Below are 20,163 nucleotides of genomic sequence, written 5' to 3' on the forward strand. Positions count from 1 at the left end.
TGACACAATAGGTGTAGAGATGGCTATTGTCGAGACAGTAGCCATCGACAAGGGGGCAGCAGAAAGTCACCGAAACTGTCGATGATGGAACCAGTGTAAGAGTTTTAACTTGGAGTTTACCCACGGTTTAAGAGGTCGATGGTCTCTTAGATTCCTCAGAGGGCGAAGACAGCGTTGACCTAGAGGAAAGTTTAGGTGACCTCTGTGAATGGTCAGAAACATCATGGGAAGCCTTGTGAGGTTTCTTACCTCACTGGAAGAGATGTCATGCGATCTAGCCCGTTTACTTGAAGTTGAGGCCTTGTAATCCTCCTCAGCCGAGGAAGATTTTAGCCATAATAGTAGCCTAGCCTCCCTATTCCTAAGATTTAGTAGGGAAGGTACGGCAAATTCTACAACCCTTAGCAACATGCTTTGGATGAAGGCAGTAGATGCAGTATTTATGCTGGTCATCCACATGGACCCTCTTCTTCTCTCAGGTCCTGCAGGGTCTAAAAAGAGCACTCAGGGAGACTCCCTTCCACACGACGTGGGGTAAAATTCTGAGGAGAACGGCCTCTGCTGGGAAGGTTCTAGAGGGCGCTGGTAGCTGATTGGTTGGAGCTATCTATTTTTTAGTTCTTTTCATATAATGATGTAGATAGGCTACTACGATTTAGGCCCTTAGGCTTTCTTTTAGCCTACTTCTGTTATTTACTTAGGCACTGCTTTTGTATTTTATAGAGGGACTCCCGCCTCAGTTACGGGGAATGATTCAGGCATGTGAATCTATGATACCCCAATACTGGATAAATACCATATCGCCTTTCAGCGTGTGGCAATAATCAGCAAATTGTGTACATTTCACTGGGTGATTTAGCCCTTTAGTGCAAAGGGAAATTACTTTCAGCTTAGACATCACTCAATTATTTTAAACCTTGGTGTACTGTTCGGAGGAAGGTGTAGATTGACCTGCCTATTGACCAGAAGGTTGAGTAAAACAGAGACACCAGGCTCTGAGGAAGAAAAAAATAAGAGAGGAAATTGATGGGGGCAAGGGGAGGGATCAATTTAAGAAAGTAAACACAAGCCATCTCACTAAAATCAGGGAGAAGGGCCTCGAGGAGGTGAATAGGGGTAAGCTGAGCAGTGGGCTCACGTGCAACGGGAGCCCTTCACACTATTATATGTGTAACGGACTGAGTGATTTAAGCAACCTATTTCAGGTGGCACAAGTGAATAACTGGGTTAGAGCTTCCTGGTAAAGCTTTGCTCTTCTAAATAAGTGAGGAACCCATCGGTCTGAAGTAATCTGTTGCCACTTGTGAGCAAAAGCTGAAAGTTTTGCACCCACGGGGAGGGAGGGAATGATGACTGGCATCCTGCGTAAATCATTGCTTCCTGTTGGTTGGCGCATAGAGAGGGCCCTACACAGCTGTCACAGTGATATCCATCAAGTCCGGAAAATGGCACTAACATGTATTTTGACGTGAATTATCCGGTATCGTAGGTAAGGGTCAATGCATCGTCGCTCGGGACCGGCCCGAGTCATATCAGTTACATTGGGATACACCGCTAATTTGTGCAGCACCAGCCAAATTCCATAGTCAAGGGTGGGCTACCTAGTAGTCGAGGGTGGTACCTACTGATCAGGGGCACTGGGCCAGCCAAGCAAGACGCATAAATGTAGCACAGTGTACCCAAACAAATATATCATCAACCAACCGTACCATTTTAAACAGGCTCACTAGCCACACCCTCCTTACATTAAAAATAACATTTATGAAATTACAATGAGATGACATACAGCAAATGAATGTGTCAACAGGTATATTTGCAAGAACATGTAACCAACTAACGGATTAGAACTAATTCCGTTCACTTTTCCCCATGGTCTTCATACTGCATAAGAAGGAATATGCTACTTACCAGTATGCATCTGTTCTTGGCATAGAGGGCTGCAGAGTGGTACATTATGAATAGATCGCCATCTGGTGTTGGGCTCGGATGATTGCACTTTGTTTTTCTCTTGGAGAGTCTTTTGTATCTTGGTGACTCCTCCCTTAGTTGGTAGTGCGCATGGGCATCGGCTCCATCCTTAGATTGTTTTGCCATAGTAGGGTTAGATGGAGTAGTATAGTAGAATACAGATAAGAGTGCCCATGTAAGTGTATCTAAATAAGATAGTGTTGGAACAGACACAGGTTTCCGGGGAGGCTGGGAGGGCATGTACCACTCTGCAGCCCTCTATGCCAAGAACAGATGCATACTGGTAAGTAGCATATTCCGTTCGAGGCATATGGGCTGCAGATGGTACATTATGAATAGACTATACAGCAGTTCTCTCCCTAGCGGTGGTCGCCCGTGTCTGTTGCAACTGTCTGAAACAATGTTTTTAATACTGCTTGTCCCACTCTAGCTTGTTGTGTTGTGTGCACATCTACACAATAGTGTTTTGTGAAAGTGTGCGGTGTAACCCAGGTAGCCGCTTTGCATATGTCATCTAGTGGAATGTTTCCCAGAAATGCCATAGATGCTCCTAGTTTACGTGTAGAGTGAGCTCTAGGAGGAACAGTTAATGTTCTCTTTGCTTTTAAGTAGCATATTTGAATGCATTTTACAATCCACCTGGCAATGCCCGCTTTGGAGATGGGATTGCCTTTATGTGTGGGAGAAAACGCAACAAATAGCTGTTTTGTCTTTCTGAAAGTTTGTGTTCTCTCTATATAGTACAATATGGCCCTCCTAACATCCAGTGTATGTAGGGCTCTTTCCGCTACTGTTTGTGGTTTTGGAAAGAAAACCGGTAATTCCACTGACTGATTGATGTGGAATGCTGAAATAACCTTTGGTAAGAATTTTGGGTTTGTTCTAAGAACCACTTTATTTTGGTGTAGCTGCATAAATGGTTCCTGAATCGTAAAAGCCTGCAGTTCACTTACTCTTCTAAGTGACGTGATAGCTATGAGGAAGGCCACCTTCCATGTGAGGAATTGTATTTCACACCTATGCATAGGTTCAAAGGGTGGCCCCATTAGTCTGGTAAGCACTATGTTGAGATTCCAGACTGGGGAAGGTGGTCTTCTTGGTGGAATGACTCTTTTGAGTCCTTCCATGAAAGCTTTAATTGCTGGTACTTTAAACAATGACAGGTGTTGTCTGTTTTGTAGGTACGCCGCTATGGCTGCTAGATGAACCCTAATAGATGTATATGCTAGATTACATTGTTGTAAGTGTAATAAGTAGCAGATGATTTGTTTAGTGGATGCGTCCAGAGGGTTGATGTGCTTACTGTTACAGTGTATAGCAAACCTCTTCCATTTTGCTGCATAGCATGCTCTGGTGGTAGGACGTCTTGCCTGTTTAATGATTTCCATGCATTCTGGTGGTAAATCTAAATACCCAAACTCTATGACCTCAGGAGCCAGATCGCTAGGTTCAGTTGTTTGGGATCTGGGTGCATTATTTCTCCATGGTTCTGTGTAAGATGCATGGGTAATAATCTTAGCTTTTGATGTGGTACTTGTGAGAGTTGTAGCAGCGTGGTGAACCACGGCTGTCTTGCCCACGTGGGTGCCACTAGTATCATTGTCATTGAGTGCTGCTGCAGTTTCCTCACCAGTAGTGGAATTAGTGGTAGAGGAGGGAACGCGTAAGCAAATTTGTTGGACCAATTTATCCACAGTGCATTGCCCTGGGACCTTTGGTGTGGGTACCTGGATGCGAATTGTTTGCATTTTGCGTTTTGATGATTTGCAAACAGATCTATCTCTGGTTGCCCCCATTTTTGGAAGAATGGCTGTAGTATTTGGTCGTGCAGTTCCCATTCGTGAACCTGTTCTGACTGTCTGCTTAGGATGTCTGCTATTTGATTTTGAATTCCTGGTAGGTGTTCCGCTAACAGGTAGATTTTTTGAGGAATGGCCCATCTCCATATGTCCTGTGCTAGTTTGGACAGTTGGAGAGAGTGTGTCCCCCCCTGTTTTTGAATATAATACATTGCAGTCATGTTGTCTGTTCTGATCAGGACTGCCTTGTTTGTTATTTGCATTTGGAAAGCTTTTAGTGCTAGAAATATTGCTAACAGTTCTAGGTAGTTGATGTGCAGCTTCTTTTGCTGCGCACTCCACTTCCCCTGTACTGTGTATTTGTCCATATGCGCTCCCCATCCGGAGAGCGATGCGTCCGCTGTTATTATTACTTGTGGAACTGGCTCTAGGAACGACCGTCCTTTGGAAATGTTTTCTGTGTTCCACCACTTCAGAGAGCGATACGTCCGGTCGTTTACCAACACCAGATCTGTAATCTGACCTTGAGCCTGATTCCACTGTGTCGCTAGACACTCTTGTAGTGGGCGCATTTGTAGTCTGGCATGTGGTATTAGCAGTATGCAAGAGGACATCATGCCTAATAGTTGCATAAACACTCGTGCTGGTAGTGAGTGTTGTGGTTGAAATTTTTGTATTAACCCGACCATTGTCTGTACTCTGATTGGGTTGGGGTATGCTATTGCCTTTTCTGTGTCTACTGTAGCCCCCAGGTATTGCTGGATCTGGTTTGGTTGCAGGTGTGATTTTTTGTAGTTCACCGTAAACCCTAGGTGGTGCAGCAGTTGAATTGTCTTCTGTGTGTTGTGAAGACATTCTTCCTTGGATTTGGCCCTTATTAGCCAATCGTCCAAGTATGGGAAGACATGTATTTGTTGTCTTCTTAGGTGTGCTGCCACCACAGCTAGGCATTTTGTGAAAACTCTCGGTGCTGTTGTGACACCGAACGGAAGGACCTTGAACTGGTAGTGTTGTCCTTCTAACACAAACCTTAGGTATTTTCTGTGGGCTTTGTGAATTGGGATATGAAAGTAAGAGTCTTTTAGATCCAGTGTAGAAAGAAAGTCCCCTTCCTTCAGTAAAGGGAGTACTTGTTGGAGCGTGACCATGTGGAAGTGCTCCGAATTTATGTAAGCATTGAGAGGCCTGAGGTCTAATATTGGTCGTAGGGACCCGTCTTTTTTGGGGATCAGGAAGTATAGAGAGTATACTCCTGTTCCTTGTTGATCCTTTGGGACCTTCTCTATTGCATGCTTTTGTAGAAGTGCTAGCACTTCTTCTCTTAACAATGTCAAATGATCCTGACTCATTGGGCGCTGTTTGGGGGGGATGTTTGGCGGGGTAGCTGTGAGTTCTAGGCAATAACCATGTTGGATAATTTGTCTCACCCACTTGTCTGACGTGATGTCTTCCCAGACAGGTAGGAACTGTGATAGACGTCCCCCGACCGGTGTTATGTGGTCTGGGGGGAGATCTATGAAGTCACTGTTTTGGTGTTGAGGCGTTGCGGTTGTTATTATTTCCGCGGCCTCTACCCTTATTGTTGTTACCTCTGTAATTACCTCTTGAATTACCTCTGGGTGATGTTGGTGTGAAAGATGTGGATTGCTGATTTGTTCCTGTGTTTTTTGAGCCCCCTCTATAGGTGGATCTACGAAAGGAACCTCTGTGCGTTGGCTGTTGCAATGCTCCCATTGACTTAGCCGTTTCTGTATCCTTTTTCATCTTTTCTAATGTCTCGTCCGTACTTGAACCGAACAATGTCTTCTGATCAAATGGTCTGTTCAGTAGGGCTGTTTGAACTTCTTGTTTGAATCCTGAGATTCTGAGCCATGCGTGCCTTCTTAGCATGACACTAGTGTTAATAGACCTTGCTGCAGTGTCTGCTGCGTCTAATGCGCATTTAATGGAAGTATTAGTTATTATTTTACCTTCCTGAATTAATTGGTCTGCCTTCTTTTGATGTTCTTTTGGAAGATGTGTGAGAAGTTTTTCTAACTCATCGTAATGTGCCCTGTCGTAACGTGCGAGTAGAGCTTGTGTATTAGCTATACGCCAGCTATTTGCTGCCTGTGATGCTACTCTCTTGCCTGATGCATCTATTAACTTCGACTCTTTATCTGGTGGAGGAGCCTCTCCTGTAGATAATGAGTTTGCTCTCTTACGAGCGGTTGAGACCACCAGCGAGTCTAGAGGTACATGCCCTCTAATAAATATTGGGTCCTTTGGAGCCGCTTTATATTTTTTATCGATTCTTGGGTTTAACACCCTGGCTCTCACTGGGTTTTCGAATATTTCTTCTGTGTGAGTGAGAAGACCCTTTAGCATAGGAAGAGTACCTGATGTTCTCTGTGCACTAGGTAGAGTCTCTAACAAGAAATCCTCTATCTGAGGTTCTGTGTGCATATCTAGTTTGTGATATTTTGCTGCCCTATTAATGAGCTGCACAAAACCTGTGTTATCATCAGGTGGTGAAGGCTTTGAGGGGTATAGCTCTGGGTCGTTGTCCTCATCTGACCCTACATCGTAATTTTCCCATGGATCTTCCTCATCCTGGATAGATTCGTCATCCCCTTGAGGTTCTCCCTCCCCTATATCACTGTCTACATCTGACTGAGGTGTAGCTGGTCTTGGTGTGGAGGGTGTAGGAATATGTGGCCTATTGTGAGGAATAGGAGAAGAGGGTGTGTCTTTAGGACGAGGAGAAGCAGGAGGAGTTATGTTCGTCCCCATTGTTCTCTTTTTTGGAGGAAGAGGTTTATCTTCTGACTGTTCACTCTTTCTCTTCTTCGTGACCACTTTCCCAGTTTGTGGGTCAATAAACAAGATCTTTTGCTTGGGATCTGTTTGTTGCTCTTGAATCGGTACCGAGGGTCCTGGTTCCGAGAGCTGTTTTTGTTTTCGATCCTCAGATCTTTCTGGCTTCGACACCGAATGTCTGCTCGATTCCGACTTTTTGGGTATCGAGTGTCTTTTGGGCGATACATCATATTTCTTTTTCGACATGGAATGTTTCGATACCGAGCTCTCCTTTATATGCCGCCTCGGTGTCGAAGTCGATGACGCCCTTTTCTCGGATCCGATGTGGTGGGATTCCGAGTGTTTCGGTTTCAGTTTCGGTTTCGTTGCCGGGCCCGAAGGCGGGGCGTCGGAAACTTTTTTCAGCGATTTGACCGGGCCCGAGGGCGGGGTCGTTACCGCACGGGGTCGGTTTTTCGGTAAGGGGACGTCGTCACTCACGGTTTGTTGCTCGAAGAGTTCTTCAACCTCCGACTGGTCCCCTTCCGACCCCGACTGGTCCTCTTCTTCCTCGATTTGTTCGTCTCCGAACAGCTCCGGGATCGCCTCCGCCTGCATTCTGGAAGCCTCGTGCCTTCGAGCTCGACGATTTCTGATCGTTAGCTTGGAGGAGAATGCTGCGCAGGCTTCGCAGTCCCTGGATTCGTGTTCAGGCGATAGACAGAGGTTGCACACCTCGTGTAGGTCCTTGTGTGGGAACTTAGCACCACACGATGGACATTTTTTGAATGGAGTCCTTTCCATGGACTCCGGGCTTGACTGCGCCGAGAAAGGTCTCTTGTTCCTCGACGTAGATCCAAGTTTTTCTCTTCTATTTTGAATTTGTAACGCGTCGGAATGGAAAAGAACGCGTTCGCTAACAATACCGTCGAATTGGAAAGGGAATACGCGCCGAAAAATCACTTTCTTCAGAAGTTGATCTGGAGCGTCTCGATCTTCATCCGAACCCGATGGCGGAAAAAAACAATCTAAGGATGGAGCCGATGCCCATGCGCACTACCAACTAAGGGAGGAGTCACCAAGATACAAAAGACTCTCCAAGAGAAAAACAAAGTGCAATCATCCGAGCCCAACACCAGATGGCGATCTATTCATAATGTACCATCTGCAGCCCATATGCCTCGAACTTTAAGTTACGTGGGCTGTGAGGAATATTCTAAACCAAATTGAGCTTCAAATCATCCTTGAGACATGACAGTGCCAGCGGTGTGAGGCAGTAGGTTGCACTCAGGAGCAGAACAAGTCTCAAGTTATCTGATGACAACTCAGATTTAGGTTCGGGATTAAGGGTTTAGGATGTATTATGGAGTGTGTACTTCTTTAATATTAGCAGCCTGGCTATCTTATTGTCATCTCTATGAACCATGAGGAATGGCTGGCTAACCACAACACATCGAATTCTGGAATGGCATCAATGGAATTATAAATAAGCTTGAGTACTCCAACTCAATATGTCTGTACTAGATCAAGCTTGTAGACAGTCTCACTGGAACAAGAGACCTGAACACTATCTTCGTAGTTAGAGTTTGCTATAGTAACTAATCCCTGCAATCATGCAGGACTTTTAGTGTACATGAGTGACAAGTGTATTGTAAGTTCAGGCCTTAGATTAACCTAATACATGAGAGATAACTTTCAGACAGAACAATCTGCCTAATACTCCAGCTCCAGGCAGAAGGAAGCGGTGAAAAAAGACTGCTATCAAGATCAAGCAGGCTTATCCTAGCCATCATCCATGCAGGATTCAAAGGTGTTATTCAGGAAAGTTTCCAACTCTGGTGGATACAAAAATATATGGGTTTGACCTTTAAAATTGATCATGAACTTGGATGGACTGACAAAGGAGTGTTGGATCGCCCTGTGCACCAGTCTTCTTAAGTGCCAAGAAACCTTTCCTCCTGTTGACAGTATCCATAGCAAAGTCTTGGGAACTAGCAATTCTGAAGCCTTACTACTGGAAGGACTTGATTTTCCTCATGTGTGAGAGAATGGGTTGAGTAGGTTGATGTTGGAGTGGTTTGAAACCGAGCATACAGGGAGGAGCAGTAGTCTTTGGTTTATGGGTGAGAATCCTGTGTGCACGCTCCAAATTTTAGGGTCCATTAAAAATTATTCGAGGACTGGCGGGAGCCAGTTTTTCAGAAACGCAATCACTGAAGGGTCCAAAGTCTCAGTCCCTTAAACTAATCTGAAAATTCTCAGGTTGCTCCTTCTTTTATGACCATTCAAGTCTGCAATTTCATTTTTAGCAAGGTTATAGCAGTCGGTTTTAGTTAGATGTTTGTGTTGCACAGCGATGCGCCCTCCGCCAGCCCAATCCTGCCCTCCGCCTTTCATATCCTGAGACTGAGGTCTTTAAGGTCCTTCCTGATCCCCGAGACCACGATCCGTAATAGATCAGTATTTGTTTTGGTATTTTGGGTAATATAATGTACGTCATTCCGATTTTTTCAAGATAGCTTTGATCATAGTAGAGTTGCTCTGCTTTTCTAATTAGGGAGTCTGGAAATAGGGGCTCTTGCTCAGATCTCGAGATTGCCTTTCCCTTCTTTCCCCTATTTCTCCGTGTGGTTCCTTGAGTCAACCATTTTGTCAGTGCACTTCTGTCAGTTGCAGGTCTAACCCCTCCAACAGGTTGGGCCAAGATAGAGCTTGTAATCACAGACGTTACTATAAGGTTGTACTGTTGGATTACTAAACAGAGGTTATGGAGTCAGAGCCACTAAGCAGGAATTACTATGTTCGTAGGATGTCGTCAACGTGATGAAATTGGGACAAGACAGGCCATGGGGTGGGGGTGCAGCTTCCAGTAGCCTAGGAGCTGCGGGTATTAGTTTACACTAGCCTATCAAATGCTCCCCATGCCAGTCAACAGTCCTTCATAAAGCTATGCTCATGTAGGTCAACATGTCGTGAGAGGGGGTAAACTATGACAGTAGATAGGGTGGGGGGGGGGTGGCTGAAGAAAAACCAGATGGGACCAGAAGAGAATCACTTGGTCACGGGACTAGCACTCCCCATGAACACCGGAACCAGCACTGAGTTCTGGTCCGATGGATGATGTGATGCTTCACAAGGAGTTGTCGGCGTTACTATAATCCTCAAGATTGGTCACTGGGTTAAAAAAAGACCGCGCGGCATGTCTATAGTACAGTGCACATTATTAGTTTGGGCCAATGGCCACCCCCCCAAGCCGTCCACCCCACCTTTGTGACTAAACAGTGCTTCCCAACTCTGCCAGCAGGTCCCAGATAAGCGCATTCATTCACTCCAGTTCGGCGTGGCGCCACCATTTTGTCTCCAGGGTTGCACAGTCAGCGAGTTGAGTAAGACCCATTCTCAGATGGATGCGCTTGCTTGCCTCATGTGTTCTTTGGGGGCAGGAGTGCTGGTTCCACTCATAGCTAGTCAATCATGTCGTTTTGAGCTCAGCGCGGTGTGGAGGGCTCACAGGAGCTGAAGGATGAGCCACTATCTTGCGTATATGCCAAGCCACACCTCGGTATCTTGCAGATTTACCAATCTCTACTTATAAATGCCCCAGACTGATTCACAAATGCTACACAATGGACTGCCCGATTCACAGCTATGTGGTTCTGTACAGCTGCATGAAGACTATGTTGCCTGCTTGGTTGCACTGTGAAATCAATAAGAAGTTTATAGAAATGTAAAACATCACCTGCGGGGATACAGATTCAGAGAATCAGGATCTGTAGATATTTATGCATGCCTGAACTTAGTACTGCAGAAAATCAGCTATAAAAGATTGGTGTACCATATTACTGGGTTTAGGTTCAAGGGTGTGAAAGTGTGTATGACTGTAGGTGTTCAAAGCATTTGGAATAGTCTCTCCTCCTATCTCATAGTCCTTTTTACATGACATGTTTCTATCCTTGAAACATTTTTGCAAAAGGCAAAGTTGGGTTTTTTCCCCTCAGAGTTTAAAGGAAAGGAAACACCCCAAACGTTTCACAGAGGTGTGCGGGAAGTCATCTGTTCCCACACAAAAGTATTTTCCTCATGGAGAGGGAACAGTATTTGCTGAGGAAAGACACATATTCTGCACTGAATTTTGGGGATTGTCCACTTGGCGGGCAAACCTAAAGTGTATGTGCTAAGGATGAGAAATAGATATGTACATCTATTAAGTACTTAGCTTAAATAGGTTGGGACTTTTATGAATACTCAGAAAGTCAGAAATATATCAAATAATAGGCATATGTCTCTGATTCATAAAGTTTGGACTTTCTACTGAATGTTTGTTAGTCAGGTCCTACTCTTGAGAAAAAAATTAAAATACACTAGTAATAATCTCCATGCCTCCTACTGGTCAGTAAGAAAAAGCCTAAAGGAATCAGTTTGTAGTGGTCGCCCAATATATGTCTCTTTAGTTACTTTCTTGCCTTGCTATTAGGACATAATACACACATACACGTAGTAATATTTACCTTTAAAATCTGACTCCGACAGAACCATATAGACAACTCCAGGGTCCAGGTCAGAAAACATCTCTAACATGCTACTAAGAAGATCCTCTTCCCTGGTACCGCTTGTGTCTTGAAACATGACTAATGAATCAGTGGGGAAGAGAAAACACTTCCCCTGACAGCCACTGAAAGTTGCAAGGTTTTGGGAGCTCAAGGGCTTTAAAGTTGGACTAAAAGAGGCTGGTTTACATTTCCTCGGCATGTCACATTATATAAAACAGTGCTGTCATTGAGGTTTCATGCTGGTTCCATGGTGCTGACCATCTAAAAGAAAACAAAAGATATTTTTTATTAATAGGTTTGTGCCATGAATCAAGAAACAACTTGGATGTGTTCAATTTTGTGCAAACTATACCACTGCAAGAAATACATTATTTATCAAATGCAATCTTAACCCTTTAATATTTAATGTATGTTTTATATATTAGAAAACATGTTTAGCCATAGACTACATTTCTTATACGTACAGGCACACTTTATTTCATGGAAGCATGCACTTTATGCTTCAATTGTCCCCAGAAAGTTCACAATTTACTCCAGACAACAGGCTCTGCATAAATAGCACAACATAGGAGATCCTACTCAATGGCTTTGAAAACCTGAGATGCTTATTGCTCATTCCTCATTTTTAGGATAATCCGCTCATCCCTGCTAACTTTATGAGGAATGTGGGTGCCATCTTCAACACTGATATATCGTTTCACTCCCAGGTTAAACACCTAACACATATTTTTCTACCTCAATTGCACCTTATGAATACTCCCATTACTTGAAACACCAGTCTATATATAGAAAAGTGCCCCATTTTGCATGGTTAACCCCCACTTTTTGCCTGGCATCTGATGCAACTGACTTGATGTGCCCTGGGTTCCTGTCAATTAGGTTCCCAGGGCCTGTGTTCTTTACGAACACTGTACCTTTGTACCCACAATAGGCACATCTCTGGCCACAGGTAAGCCCCTTGTAAAAGGTACCAAGGGTACCAAGGGCACTGTGACCAGGGAGGCACTCTAAGGGCTTCAGTACCTATTTTGCCACCCTTACATGCTCTTTACCTTAACACACACACACACACTGCTGTTGCAGACTGAGTATTTTGGTGCAGGGAATAGTGAAGAGTCAAAATGGCACACATCCCTGTGTGCCGTGCCTGCAACCCAGTAAGTCACTCCTCTAGCAGGGTGCACTAGCCCTAAAGTGAGGACAGAGTGGCATGAGCCTTGTGCCCCTACAGTGTCTAAGCCCATTCTTAGACATTGTAAGTGTAGTAAAGTCATAAAAAGTATATGATCTGGGAGTTGGTCATTACCAACTCCACAGCTCCATAATGGCTTTACTAAAAACTGGTTAGTTTTTCAGCAAATGTCTCAGCACATTAATCCCACACTGGTGCCAGTGTTCGATTTAATGTAAAATGCACTGAGAGGGGATCTTAGAGATGCCCCAGAAAATCGACCACCCCCGGTGTGGTTCCTAAATGATGCCTGCCATTTTCCACTACCAGACAGGTTTCTGGACCTCAGGGTAGAGAGCCTCTGTCCTCTGGGTCCAGAAACAAAGCCCATCGTTGGCAGAGGTGCCCTGCCTCCTCCCACAGGATGGGTTGGCTCCACGAAAGGGGAAGCTGCAAAGGTCTGCCACCTTTGGAAGCTGTCCCTGAATTAGGCTGTCCCCAGATACTGGCTCCAACCGGTACTGGTCCCCACTTGGGCGGGAGAATTGGTGGGAAAACCAAGCTAGCAAGAAAGGTGTGCCCACCTTTACCAAACGCACCTCTCAGGAGGGGGAGGCGAGGTGAAGTACACAATTCAGTCTGATCCATCTTGAAGATGGGGAGACTCAGCCAATTAAGGAGAGGATCTTTCTTCCTCCCACTGGAGGGGGGCATAATAGGGAGGGTACCCACCCCAAGGAAGGGATCCATTGGTCCCGACCTGCACACCCCTTTAGCGCCCGTAAATTGAGTATTTAGGGGCAACCCTGAACCTTGCCTCCTCAGATTAGAGGAAGAAAGAAGAAGGACAGAAGAGCCGTGCGGACCCCGGAAGAAGAGGACACCAACTGCTTTGGCTCCAACCCTACCGGCCTGTCCCGTCTATGACCTATCTACAGGAAGAACCCCAGCAAGTCCAGAAGCCAGCAACCCCCAGAGCCCGGAGGACCTGCCCTGCAATCATCTAACAGGCTGTCAACCTTGAGCACCGAATTTCCTCAAGCAAAGACTCAACCCCAGAATCCAGATTGAGGAGACTCAGCGATTCTGCACCACTCTGCACCCGATGCCCACAGCCCGAGTTCGAGTGGCCCAACACCACAAGAAGGTCTCCCCAGCAATCCTGACCTGGCGATCCCTGATCTCCCTCAAGCTTCGAGATGACGCCTGCAGCTTCAACCTGAAGGGTCCCCCCGACCGCGACCAGAGCTGGTAATAAAACCAGATGCCAGAAGATACCCCTACACCAGACGCCCCATGGCTTTAGGTGGCCCAACCGACAGTGTCCAGGCATTCCTCAAGAACCCAACTTACCTTTCCAGCCAGTGGTCACCTGCAGGAAGTCTCCCTGCAGAGCCTGCAGCAACTTTGCAGAACCGGAGGTCTCCATTGAAACGCACAGGGTTCCTGTTTTGCACCGGGCCCCCCCAGTGCAGCTGGTGGTGCAGCTCCTGGCTGGTTGTTGGCACACACGACTGGCCTGCTCGCAAGCAGTCCTTAACCAAAGGCCCCCTTAGCCTCATTAGCTAAAATTGGGCCCCTGCACTCAGCACCCGGTCGCCCCAGTGCCGCTGGTGGTGGGGCTGGAGTGCCCATCTAAACCTTGTGGAACCTTGGTCCTAACCATCAAAACTCCCACTCATGGGGGGCGTGGCCAGGCGCCTATGAAGATGGCCGCCTAGGACGCGAGCTCCGCCAGGACTGACACTGTCCCCACAGATATCCTTCCAAAAACCGCACAGGGCGCTTTTCCACCAGTGCCCTGGAACCCTGCAGGAGAGCACTCTCGACTGGAGCAAATCTCGGGGCTTGACGCCGCCTGGGGACTGAGTCGTGGCCCTCGGCACTTCCGCGGCCGGAGGGGGAGGTCCGCTTGGAGCTCCGAGGCAGAGCGTCAATGTACCTGAGACCCCGGCTCTTGGCCTAGCCTACTTGAAAGACGCTTGAGGAGGCCTTCCGGCTGGGAGGCCTGCTGCCCATTTAACACCCGGGCTGTGGCCCAGAAGACCATCCGACGGGCCCTGCTGTCCTGCTGGGCGAAGAGGCGGGCATGTTCCCCCGGGGGGATTGGAGGTCTGGGGGAGTGAAGAACGCGACCGAGGGAGCGTCATTTTGACGCAGCGCCTCTGAGGCCAGCGCGGGAGATGGATGTAGGGTTGCACGGCCAGTGGGGCCTAACGGAACTTGCAAACGCCCCGGGGGCTGATATGGTGCTTGGAGCCTGGGAGGAGGAATGTAGTATGCCCTGCAACAGCGGCGAAGACCGAAATAGAGCCGGAGACTGGGGTGAGAGGGCTCCGCTGCAGTGCCCCGGGGGGGCCGGGCTCCTGCCTAGTTGAACCCCGGAAGAGAGAGCCCGAGCCCGCCATATGCATCGGAGGTGAGGTGCGAGGGCTCGTGCATGGTGCTGGACTGTACTGGGGCGGAAACCCAGATCCCGGGAGAAGTGGGAGTCCCAGTGAAGACCGCTGCAAGTTGTCCCGAGTTGGCAGAGTGTTTGCGGGCCCACGGAGAGTACCTCACGCGCTTCCAAGAGCAGAGGCGAACTGAACGTTTACACTGCAGCTTCGGGCCCTGTGTGTGCCAGGCCCTGCGGGGCTCCAAGGACTTTGACGGTGGCGGCTGGCGAGGTGGGGTCCACGGGTGGAGTTTTCTTCTCCATAGGCAGAGAGTGAGTACGGTGCGTGGGGAGCTTCCCTGTAGAAGGGGGGGCCTTATCCTTCAGAGAGATGGCAGACACGTTGGTGGACCTGAGCACGGAGTCTACTTGACCGAAAGATCCCAGCGGGTCAGGTGGTGAGCCACAGGAGGGGCGACCCTTTCACCAGGAGGCCTAAAGGAGGTGCCAACACCCAGACCAACAAGTTGGACAAATACGCAGTGCCACTGGGGCAGGGACAGGCAGATGGAGAAGCTGCGGACCAGACCGGCCAGAAGGAGCCCTCCCTTACTTCCATAATGGCTGCGATCCAGACGCTAGGCACGAACCTAGAGACAAAAATGGACAAGATCTCCATTGAAATGAACCTACTCATAGGGATCTGGGTAAGACCACTGAGAGATCAAAAGCCAACAAAACAGAAATCACAGCGTTGCACGCCTCTTCGAAAAAGCTTGAAAGTCGGATGAACGACCTTGTGCACCAGCACCGCCAGATGGACCTCAAGCTCGAGGATCAGGAAGGGGGGGCCCGGAGAAGTAACATTCGTGTAGTAGGTGTGCCGGAAGGGACGGAAGGGCCCAGCGTGGAACTGTTCCTAGAGGACCTGATACTCAACCACCTTAAGCCGAAGCGGTTATCTACCATCTTTACGATTGAGCGTGCTCACCGCGCGCGGGTCCCTAAACCTAAGCCAGGAGCGCCGCCCAGGATCATCATCGCTAAAATCTTGAACTATAGGGATCGCACGGCCATCCTCCAGGCGGCAAGGCAAAAGGGTGACCTACATCATGAAGGGGCTACAATAAGGTACAATACGTTTTTTTCCTGACTTCACGCTGCAAATCCAGCAGGAACGACGATCCTTTGTGGGCGTAAAGGCGGCGCTCCGAGAAAGAGGTATAAAATACATGATGTTCTTTACAGCCAAGCTGAAGGTCATCGCAGGGGGAAAATCTCTGTTCTTCACCACGCCAGCGGAGGTTCGAAACTGGCTTGACAGTGCAGCTCCAGCCGAACAACCACAGCAAGAACGTGGTTCATAGAGGGAAACCCGGGCAGCATCGCCCGGGTCCGCGGCAGACAGATCGGGAGTGGATGCGCAGAGCCAGCGTTCGTGGCGCTCGAGATCGGCTAGCGCCCGGTGGGATACCCTCCGTGACACTGCTACACGTTGACGACCACGACCACGAGACTAGATCCTGCTGAACTGTAATGTATACAGCACTTGTGGGGAATACAAACTTGTGACTATTTGGGGGCGGGGCTTACATCTGCCCAGCGTCTCCATAACTGTTTTGCTATGCCATGAGAGCTCCAGAGCTGAGGGGACTATGCTAGCACGGGGGTAGTGCCGGCGGGACAGCTGGAGTTGGGGCCGGCGCACGTTTCCCCTCAAGGAGTTTCTTCAGGAGGGGGCGGTTTTCCTCACTCCCGGGTTGGGGTCGGGCGAAAGGCGCTCTGCTAATTGGGGTAGTGGGTAGTTCGAAACCTACGGAGCAGGGAGCAGGGTGGGGGGAGGATTGTTGCTTGGGGGGGTGGGGGGAGTCCCGTTGGACTAGGAAGGACCATTGAGGTTTGGTTGTTCGGGGCTGGGGAGTTGCGGGGGGTGGGAATGGAGGGGGGAGGACGGGAGAGGGGTAGGGGAAGGGGGGGATGTTTGGACTGGATATTCCGGACATGTTTGCTTATTTCCATGCACACTGTGGTTGGGGATGGGGGGGGGGGGGTCGGGGGAAGATTTGGAGTTGGGGGGACTGTTTTTCTTGTCGCACTATAGGGGTTCGAGTGGGGTCATGAGGCGCGCTGGAGTTCACAGGGCCGTGTCCGCAGTGAGATGTGGTGATGGCTAAGAGATGGGACAAGAGCCTCAAGATACTGAGCTGGAACTTCAATGGGCTGGGGGATAAGCTCAAACGAACCATGGTATTGCAATTCGTCAAGCGCCACCTCCCCGACGCCGTACTGCTGCAGGAGACGCACCTGCTAGGGAACACTTGCCACGCCCTAAATCGGTGGGGGCACTCTTTGACAGTCCACTCGGGCTTCACCTCGGGTTCCCGGGGAGTGGGAATCCTTCTCCGGCGCTCCTTCCCCTTCCTCCTAGATCACACTGAAACGGATCCACAGAGTCGCTTTGCAGCGGTTTCGGGGAGGTGGGAGGGGCGCAGGCTGACTCTAGTATCTACCTACATCCCGCCGGGTCTCCAAACTCAGGCTTACACCGACCTGGGCAAACTTCTCCTTTCCCTCCCAGATGGGCAGCTGCTGGGGGGGGGAGGGGAGGGGGATTTTTACGGGGCAGTTTCCGGGACCCTAGATAGGTACCCTCCCAGAGACATACCCCAAGGGCGTAGATGGCTGGGGGACTTCCTTGAGACATTTGGTCTCACCGATGTCTGGCGTCTTGCACACCAGACAGACAAACATACCTTCTTCTAGGGCCCACATCGCTCCTTCTCCCGATTGGACTACATCCTTACCCCCCCTACACCGAGATACTGAAGTACGACATGTCACACATCTGGCGAGGGATATCTCGGACCATTCTTCGGTCTTAGCCCACCTCACTGTCCCAGCGAAAGTCATCGAGAAAGCCATCGACAGCCAATTCGCCACATTCATTGAAGAACACAACATCCTCGACTCCTCCCAATCCGGCTTCAGAAAAAACCACAGTACGGAAACCGCCCTCCTCGCCGCAACAGACGACATCCGCACCCTACTGGACAAAGGAGAAACAGTAGCCCTCATCCTCCTAGACCTATCAGCAGCGTTCGACACAATCTCCCACCGCACCCTAATACGCAGACTTTACGACACAGGAATCCAGGACAAGGCCCTCGACTGGATCTGCTCCTTCCTCTCCGGCAGGACGCAACGGGTCAGACTCCCCCCTTTCCTCTCAGACCCCACACCTACCACCTGCGGAGTCCCCCAGGGCTCCTCCCTCAGCCTGACGCTCTTCAACGTCTACATGGCTCCACTTGCCCCCATCGTCAGAACCTACGGACTCAACATCGTGTCATACGCAGACAACACCCAGCTCATCCTCTCCCTATCCAACGAGCCCAACACCGCCAGACGCAACTTTCGAGAAGGCATGGAAGCCGTCGCCAAATGGATGAAAAACAGCTGCCTACAACTAAACACCAACAAAACAGAAGTACTCATCATGGGCCCAAACCCCGACGCCTGGAGCGACACCTGGTGGCCCACCGCCCTCGGAAACCCGCCAACCCCCACAGACCACGCACGCAACCTGGGAATCATCCTGGACTCCGAGCTCAAAATGGACCGCCAGATCAACTCTGTCTCATCTTCCTGCTTCCACACCCTCCGCCTCCTTCGTAAGACCATCAAATGGATCCCCCTCGAACACCGAAAGACAGTCACTCATGCCCTGGTCACCAGCAGACTCGACTACGGCAACGCACTCTACGCCGGAATAAACAAAAACCTCAGCCACAAGCTACAGAACATCCAGAACGCCGCCGCAAGACTGGTCCTCAACCTGCCAAAACACTGCCACATCTCCCAGCACCTGCGCACACTCCACTGGCTCCCCGTCGAGGCGAGAATCACCTTTAAGATGCTCACCCACGCACACAAGGCCCTCCACGGCACCCGACCAGCATACCTGAACAGCCGGCTTAAATTCCACGCACCCCAAAGGACCCTACGATCAGCCCAGCTCTCCTACGCCGAAGTCCCCCGCACCAGACCAGATCGGGAGGCCGCTCCTTCTCCTTCCTCGCGGCCAAAGCATGGAACGCCCTTCCGCTCCACCTCAGACAGACAACATCGCTCCCCATCTTCGCAACAAACCTCAAAACCTGGCTCTTCGACAGAACCCCTCCTTGATGGAATGGAACCTGCACCCCCCCCCCCCCCCTACCCCTAGCGCCTTGAGACCCTTACGGGTTGAGTAGTTGTGTTTTTACAAACCACTGATTGATTGATTGACCGTCGGGAAAAGACGGGAAGGATGCATCGCGTCTATCAATGCGTGGTATCTTGGTAATGAAGACCTCCGTAAGGTGCTCACCCTCACGATGGAACGCTATTTCGAAAACAACAACGGATCGGTGGACTCTGCCGTGGTGCTGTGAGAAGCCTTTAAAACCACCCTCAGAGGAGAGGCCCTCTCGGCAATTGCCGGCCGGCGTAAAGAAAGAGAGGTGCAGATGGCAACTGTTGAGACGGACCTCAATGCGCTAGAGGAGGCGGCGCTCGCGTATGGAGAGCCTGGGACGCACCATCGGCTGCTCCTCAAGACCGCAGAGTACCAGGCCCTTGCGACAGGGGCGGCAAAGACAATTGCAAGAACAAGGGAGGGCAGGATTTACGACTAGGGCGATGAGGCGGGTAAGCTTATTGCTTGGCTCGACAAAAAGCAACAAGCAAATAAAGTGGTGGCTGAGCTCCAGACGGCCGTGAGCTCCAGACGGCCGTGGGCACCAGGTTCACTGAACCCCTTGAGATAGCCGCTGAATTTGCTCGTCATTTCCAAACAGTGTATAGAAGGATCTGATCGCCCGGAGGAAGACTCAGTTGCACTACTGGCTGACATTCGGATGCCGGCCCTATCAGACGTAGAGCGAGAAACCCTGAAGGAGCCGCTCAAACACTACAGAGCTGGAGCGGGCTATTGGGATCTCCGGCCCGGTAAGGCGCTTGGGCCCAACGGTCTTCCGATTGAGCTCTACAAGCTCAAGCCGGATGGCCTCAGCCCCTACCTCAAGCGTATGTTCGAAGAAAGTAAATCCAAAGGGGTACTGCCCCGCGATCAACGTTTGGACACAATTGTGGCCATCCCGAAGGAAGGGAAACTCAGAGACTCATGTGCCTCATATAGGCCAATCCCCCTGTTAAATGCAGAGCCCAAAATAACGGCAAAAGTCTTGGCCAATAGGCTCCAGCCAGTCCTCACCACACTGGTCCATCCGGACCAATCGGGCTTTATGCCCTACTGGAGCACAGCACTCAATCTCCGTCGACTTAATGGCGTGATGGGGAGATGCCATACGATCCGTGAAGACGTGGTAGTGATCTCGCTTGACGCCACTATGGCTTTCGATACTCTCGAATGGCCATATATGACGGCGGTCCTTCGCAAAATGGGATTTGGCCCAAGTTTTATTTCATGGGTGAAGCTCCTTTACTCGGAGCCCCTGGCCCAGGTGGTCGTTAACAACA

The 20,163-nt window shown here is 49.4% G+C and overlaps 1 protein-coding gene across 5 annotated transcripts in view; it reads right to left on the reverse strand.

Annotated features, from left to right (window-relative positions):
• Positions 1-20,163, reverse strand: part of N4BP2 (NEDD4 binding protein 2) — a 1,381,310-nt gene that overhangs the window by 1,281,324 nt on the left and 79,823 nt on the right. For all 5 annotated transcript variants that reach the window (XM_086963958.1, XM_086963954.1, XM_086963956.1 and 2 more), the window contains one exon: positions 11,054-11,356. In XM_086963958.1, the coding sequence (XP_086820084.1) occupies positions 11,054-11,294 (241 nt within the window). In that variant the 5' untranslated portion in view covers positions 11,295-11,356. The remainder of the gene's footprint in view (positions 1-11,053; positions 11,357-20,163) is intronic.

The sequence above is a fragment of the Lissotriton vulgaris genome, chromosome 3_2 (genome assembly GCF_964263255.1).
Source record: "Lissotriton vulgaris chromosome 3_2, aLisVul1.2, whole genome shotgun sequence".
Taxonomy (NCBI): Eukaryota; Metazoa; Chordata; class Amphibia; order Caudata; family Salamandridae; genus Lissotriton; species Lissotriton vulgaris.